This window comes from Bos taurus, chromosome X, assembly GCF_002263795.3.
Source record: "Bos taurus isolate L1 Dominette 01449 registration number 42190680 breed Hereford chromosome X, ARS-UCD2.0, whole genome shotgun sequence".
Classification (NCBI taxonomy): domain Eukaryota; kingdom Metazoa; phylum Chordata; class Mammalia; order Artiodactyla; family Bovidae; genus Bos; species Bos taurus.
Window position 1 is genome coordinate 20090035 of NC_037357.1, and position 6360 is coordinate 20096394.

The 6360-nt window shown below is 38.3% G+C and overlaps 1 protein-coding gene across 1 annotated transcript; it reads left to right on the forward strand.

Moving 5' to 3' along the window:
- The first annotated feature begins 299 nt into the window (after positions 1-299).
- On the forward strand, positions 300-4563 carry BRS3 (bombesin receptor subtype 3). The gene is made up of 3 exons (NM_001205612.1): positions 300-733; positions 2315-2666; positions 4150-4563. The coding sequence occupies exons 1-3, from the start codon at positions 300-302 to the stop codon at positions 4561-4563; spliced, it is 1200 nt and encodes a 399-aa protein (NP_001192541.1).
- Positions 4564-6360: the final 1797 nt, after the last annotated feature.

A 6360-nucleotide genomic window follows, 5' to 3' on the forward strand; every position in this document is an offset into this window, starting at 1 on the left:
TAAGCAACTGCAGAGCATTTCCCATACCCCCTCCTTCTGTCATGGAAACGTCATGAAATAAAACTGTCAATAAAACTCCTCCACCTCCCACCCTCTAGTGCCAGATCAGTAAGCATTTAGCCAAGCATGCTGGGAGACACAGAACAACTGAAGGAAAGGAGTATCTGAGTGTCTTGGATTTGCCTGCCATTCTGCTCTGTTCCTCTACCATCTCATTACTAGACGTAGGCATTAGACGTGACAATCAACTACATTTGAACTGAGCAGAAGAAATATTCAAGGCATTGGCTTTAGAAGAAATGTCTCAAAGGCAGCCTCAGTCACCTAATCAGACTTTAATTTCAACCACAAATGACACAGAATTATCGAGCTCCGTCGTCCCTAATGATTCCACAAATAAAAGAAGGACCGGAGACAACTCTCCAGGAATAGAAGCATTGTGTGCCATCTATATCACTTATGCCGTGATCATTTCAGTGGGCATCCTTGGAAATGCTATTCTCATCAAAGTCTTTTTCAAGACCAAATCCATGCAAACAGTTCCCAACATTTTCATCACCAGCCTGGCTTTTGGAGATCTTTTACTTCTGCTAACTTGTGTGCCAGTCGATGCAACCCACTACCTGGCAGAGGGATGGCTGTTCGGAAGAATTGGATGTAAGGTGCTCTCTTTCATCCGGCTCACTTCTGTCGGTGTATCAGTGTTCACGTTAACAATTCTCAGTGCTGACAGGTGGGTTTCTTTTCTCAGTTCTATTTGCCAGGATGTGAAATAAGACAAAAAGAAAGGAAAGCTTGTATGTAGCGTTCACTGGCTACTCTGCTGCTTTTCTCACACTCTGTAATCGGGATGTAAGATTGGGAAATCGGGAGGCATTTTAAATAAAAGTTGATATGAGAATGTTAAAATTTCTGTGTTAGCATTAGAGGAGAGATTGAAACTGTGTGCTTCAGGGATCGTTTATTTTCTTTGAACTGTAATTGTTTGTTTGAAAGAATACCGAACGGTCTCCCCCCTCCCCTCAATTTATTAAGGCAAATTGTTCCAGGTGAAAAAGAAAAACAATTTATGCTTTATACATTAGTGCAGCCTAGTGGTGCAATATTGTCAACATTAAAACATCAGCATAGGTGTGAAATTGACTGCATATGCATTACTGTCTACCGGAAGAATGGTAAAAAAAGATACATGCATGTAATTTACTTGAAATGAATCAAATTAATTAATGGTGAAAAAACGGTGAGGCTTTTGGCTTCCTGGTAACTCAGTATAATGTCGTGACTTAATTGTATTTGTTTTTTTCTATAGGCGTTCAATGACATTCTCGTTTCCAGAGACATAAATTAATCCCGGTTGACTTTTAGAGCTGTATGAATGGAGTGTGTGAGAACCTCTGGCAGTCAGGGTGTTTGGACTCTGTTAGGATATTTTCAGCCTAAGTACTGTGTTTTTCTGTGCGCCTATTGTAGAATAATAACTATGAAAGCATAAAAAATTAAGGCTCCAAATGTTTAAGATGATGCTTTAAAAAGCCTGCAAGAAGCCGGTAAGTAATCAATGTCTGGCAGTACCAGAAGGAAAAGCTTCTTCAGATTCCAGGATCTGAGAGGAAGAAAAGCTTTCCTTGTGTCTTTTATGGAGTTTTTCTTTGACTGGTTTTATATTCTGTTTGAGGACAGATTTACTTAAAGGCTATATAGATTTTGAGGTAGATTTGTCAGAATAAGGAGGCATCTTTGCATGGGTATAGGGTTTTTTCGGTTTCACCCTTGCCTTGCCCCGAAACTACCTACAGATTGGCTTGGGCAAGAAATTAGCATTTGAACAGGGAAGAAATTAACCCTCTCCTCTTTTCAGCATAAACTCATAGAATTCTTTTCTAGTAAGGTTGATGACTGCTCACTCATGAAGAAAGGAGAATTAGATTTAATATCAGTCACTTACTTAAAATTGAAGTCTTTTAGAACACTTAAGGTAATACACAGGTAATGAATTACTCTCCATCACACACAAAATCATGCCCAAAAAATATTCATTTGCCCTAAATAGAGGATCTACAAGAAAAGCATATAAATTGCAAACCTGGACTATCTCAACAGTGAATAAAAGGAAAAAGTGATTAGCATAAATAAAAATTACTGGGATGTATTATGTGTATTGGAAATCCTAGCCAATTTCAGCTGGTTAATGTTGACTTGGTTATATACATATGGATAGGAGGTACAACTGGATGATCACTAAGGTCACTTCTAATTTTTAGATTCTGTCATTTTGATATTGATTTTGCCTTTTGCTGTGATTATATGTTTCTAGATACAAGGCAGTTGTGAAGCCCTTGGAGCGTCAGCCCCCAAATGCCATCCTGAAGACCTGTGCCAAAGCTGGCTGCATCTGGATCATGTCTATGATCATTGCTCTACCGGAGGCTATATTTTCAAATGTATATACTTTTCAAGATCCTGACAAAAACGTAACATTTAAAGTGTGTGCCTCTTACCCTGTTTCTGAGAGGCTCCTGCAAGAGATACATTCTCTGCTGTGCTTCTTAGTATTCTACATTATTCCACTTTCGATTATCTCTGTCTATTACTCTCTGATTGCTAGAACTCTTTACAAAAGCACCTTGAACATACCTACTGAGGAACAAAGCCATGCCCGCAAGCAGGTATGTATTCATCAGCACTCATGCATGTATTTAGAAGGGAAATGCCTCCTTTTGCACCTTTGGACAATAAATACAATAGCGGAATCATATTTTTGCTATGATCCTGGGCTCTGGAGTCTGTCAGACCCAGGATTTAATTCCATACCAGCTGAACAATCTTGAGCAAACTACTTAACCTCTCTGAGCCTCACTTTCCTCATGTATAAAATGAAAATGAGGACTGGATGATATATATGAAATGCTTAACATAGTTCCTACTGCACAGTAAATGTTCAGTAAATGGTAGGACTGTTATTATTAGAAAAGGGGCAGCTGAAGTTTGGGGTAAGTCAAAAAATCACCCCATAGAACAGTGAGAAACATCACACAAGGTGAGACTATAAAGTGAAGCATCTTTTGTTTTAGAAAGTGTAACAGAATGATAGAAAAACACAGGATGGTAGAACTGGCAAGAAGCCATAACATTATTCAATGCAAACCACTTACACACAGATGAGCAGACTGGGGGCAGGGGGTCTCGAGGGACCCAGCGCCAGTGGCAAGAGAACACAGTGACTCACAGTAGCTTGATTAAGGCCATTGCAAGACCCAGGTGTGCTCTGCTCTCATAAATATGAATGGAATAAAAAGAATATTGGCAAAACATTGTTCCACTTAATTAAAAAAAAAAAAAACCAACAGGATTTCTATCTTTCTTGGGTGGGAGATGATTCCATTTACCTCTTGACCAGTACATGGAGAGCTCAGTGCTTTTTTTCCAAGCTAGTCCTTTCAGTTGGTTCAACAGTGGTGCTCAGGAGGCTATAGTTGTATTCTATTTATTTATTCACTATTTTATAAAGTTGCATTTTCATGCCCACGTGAACAGTTTTCTTTGCTCTATCTGTGACTACAGGCAATGTCTGCACTTCATTTGGGTCATTTCTCTTATTAAGAGGTGTAGGTAGGATTATTTTCATATATGAAGGATGGCACATTGGTTTTTATTCCCCTGACTATATGGGGAGAATTCCTATACATTAAAAATAATTTTAGGTACAAGTTTGTCAACTTTCACAATCCCCAGAAGACTGTTCAAACTTAGTCAGCCTCTGCTGATGCAGTTAAAACAGTTTTGTACAGCATTTACTTCTTAATAAAATTAAATCTTCAATGGTTCCACAACACTCCTTGAGATAGTTAGAGACACCCTAGAGTATCTCAAAACCAGGGATAGGAGTCTGAATTAGAGCTAATCAGAGACCAACATCACAGGTTACTATGTCAATTCACTTGCTGTATTCTAGAGCCACAGGCTGCCTTCCCACACTTGCCTGCGCAAAGAGACACCAGCCTGTTAACTATAAATTTCTCAGTTAATCTAGAAAATGGCTTTTTAAAATCTCTGCCAGCTCAATGTTTTCTTTTGGGTGTGTTTTGTTTGTTTTGTCGATGGGTTCTTGGTTTTTGGTTGTTGTTGCTGTCATTTTTCTTCTCTCTATAGATTGAATCCCGGAAGCGAATTGCCAGAACAGTTCTGGTGCTGGTGGCTCTCTTTGCTCTCTGCTGGTTGCCGAATCACCTTCTGTATCTCTACCGCTCATTCACTTCTCAAAACTATACGGACTCCTCTACCGTTCACTTAATTGTCACCATCATCTCTCGGATTCTGGCTTTCAGCAATTCTTGTGTAAACCCCTTTGCTCTTTACTGGCTGAGCAATACCTTCCAGCAGCATTTTAAAGCTCAGTTATTCTGTTGCAAGGCAGGGGTGCCTGACGCTTCTGCTGCTAATACCCCTCTTGACAACCTAGCAGTGATGGGAAGGGTCCCGGGTGCTGCAAGCACTCAGATGTCCGAAATTAGTGTGTCCCTATTCACTGGCTGCAGTGTGAAGAAGGAAGATGACAGAGTCTAGCTTTTCAATTAAAAATGGTATTTTTTCCTCCCAGAGTGTCTGTTCAACCCTGAGCTATGTGTAGGTATATGGTGTCAGGACTTCAATGGCTTGTAAATTGTGGTGAAATCTTAGGAGGAAAGGATTGGACAAATCATAGTTTTCTTCAGTGTACAAGCATTAACATTACTGGGCTTTCTAAATAAAATGGAGCCCCACTAGGTATAGTGACACATTTGTCTATGTCAGAGGCCAAATAGGAAGAACACATGGCACTTAAAAACCTTCCATCACATCTCCGATGCTTATAATTTCTCATATACTCTTGTGATTTACATAAAACTGTGTTTGTGTTTATTATGTGGTGTAAATCTAGAGATTATACTTTGTATATGAAAAGGGGATCAAAGAGAGGTAAAACATCTCTTCTGCAATTTTCTTAAAAAAAATGAAGTCTTAAAAAATAAAATTTCACACAATTTGTTCTTGACTACCCTTTTCCATTAATCTCTACGCCATTGGAACTAAAGCTGTGCAATGGCAATGACAGCGTTGAGGGGTCAGTGTTAAGTAAGGATCTGGGGCTGGGTGTTTGCCTTACTAGGTCAGCACTTACTCACTTAGGCGAGTTCTGGAGTTACAACTCCCATTGACTGATAATTGGGCAAAGTTATCTTTCACAGATATTGTGAAGAACCTGTCTCCTTCATAGGCAGAATCACTGGCCATGTTTAGCGTAATTTGAGGGCTCCAAAGAAGGATCCTTGTCAAAAAGTCTGCAAGGTTGTCACTGTCTGAAATTCATCCTTTGAGAAAATTCATTTCTTTCTGGTAAGCAGTGCCCTCTCTCTAAAAAATGCAGAAGTACCACGTGAAATCCCTAACACCTGGGTGTTTAGTTGTTATCAGATCATCTTTCTGCTTGACTATCTTAAACCTGATGTGTGCCTAAGTCCTCTAATAAGTGTGACCTAATTAATCTCTGCCCTTGGAAATCAGATTGAAGGTTCTGATTTTCTATCCTCTGTTCCTACTTGCTAACGCTATAAAGTTATAATAAATATTATTTCAAAAAACTTATCAATAGATGTGTCAGTTTTAGATCTGTGGCTTCAGAAAATATTTTCTTGGGGCAAATTAAAGCCTTTAACTGTGGATAGTTAAATTTGTATTTTCAAGAACTTGATTTTGGGGTGTGCTTTTGATAGCTTTGAGCTTTCCTTAAATGGCTTGTGTAACTGTGAATTTTTGCTTAAAGACGTGGCTTGTAAAGGGGATATAATATTAACACTAGACTTTACATTTAAGCAAAATTGGTTTACTTAAAGTAGAGGTGTTAGAATTGTCTTTATATTGTTTTGAGATGGATGTTGTAATAAGTGGGAAGAAAAATAAATATGAAATAAAGTTTTCAATGACTTTGTGTAGCTTTATATTCTAAAAACAGTACTTCTAACAGAATATCACTGAGAATGCATTTTAACTCCACAGGGTATTTTCAAGTTCCCAAATTCCAAAATATTTTACTATTTTCCTTACTCTGGGTAAAAATTACACGTTTACTCTAAGAATAACATTTTAGAAATAACTTCACAAAAGTACCAGATAATAAAAGCTAAGCAAGCTTTTTAGCAGTTGATAAAACTAGAGCTTGAAGAACTTTGATTTTTTCATCCTGAGTAATCCCTAGGTAACTTAGGGATCTGATAGAAATTGATTTAATGGGGATTAAAATGCATGGCTTTGCTTTTTGTTTTGGAGGGGGTGGTCTTTAAAAACAAACAAACAAACAGATTATCCTTGTCAGAGCTAACCTTA

Bases quoted from the DNA above. Each gene is read 5' to 3' on its own strand.
- BRS3 (NM_001205612.1), top strand. From the start codon at position 300: ATGTCTCAAAGGCAGCCTCAGTCACCTAATCAGACTTTAATTTCAACC. The intron at 734-2,314 runs GTGGGTTTCTTT...ATATGTTTCTAG, and splicing joins ACAATTCTCAGTGCTGACAG to ATACAAGGCAGTTGTGAAGC. The intron at 2,667-4,149 runs GTATGTATTCAT...TTCTCTCTATAG, and splicing joins AAAGCCATGCCCGCAAGCAG to ATTGAATCCCGGAAGCGAAT.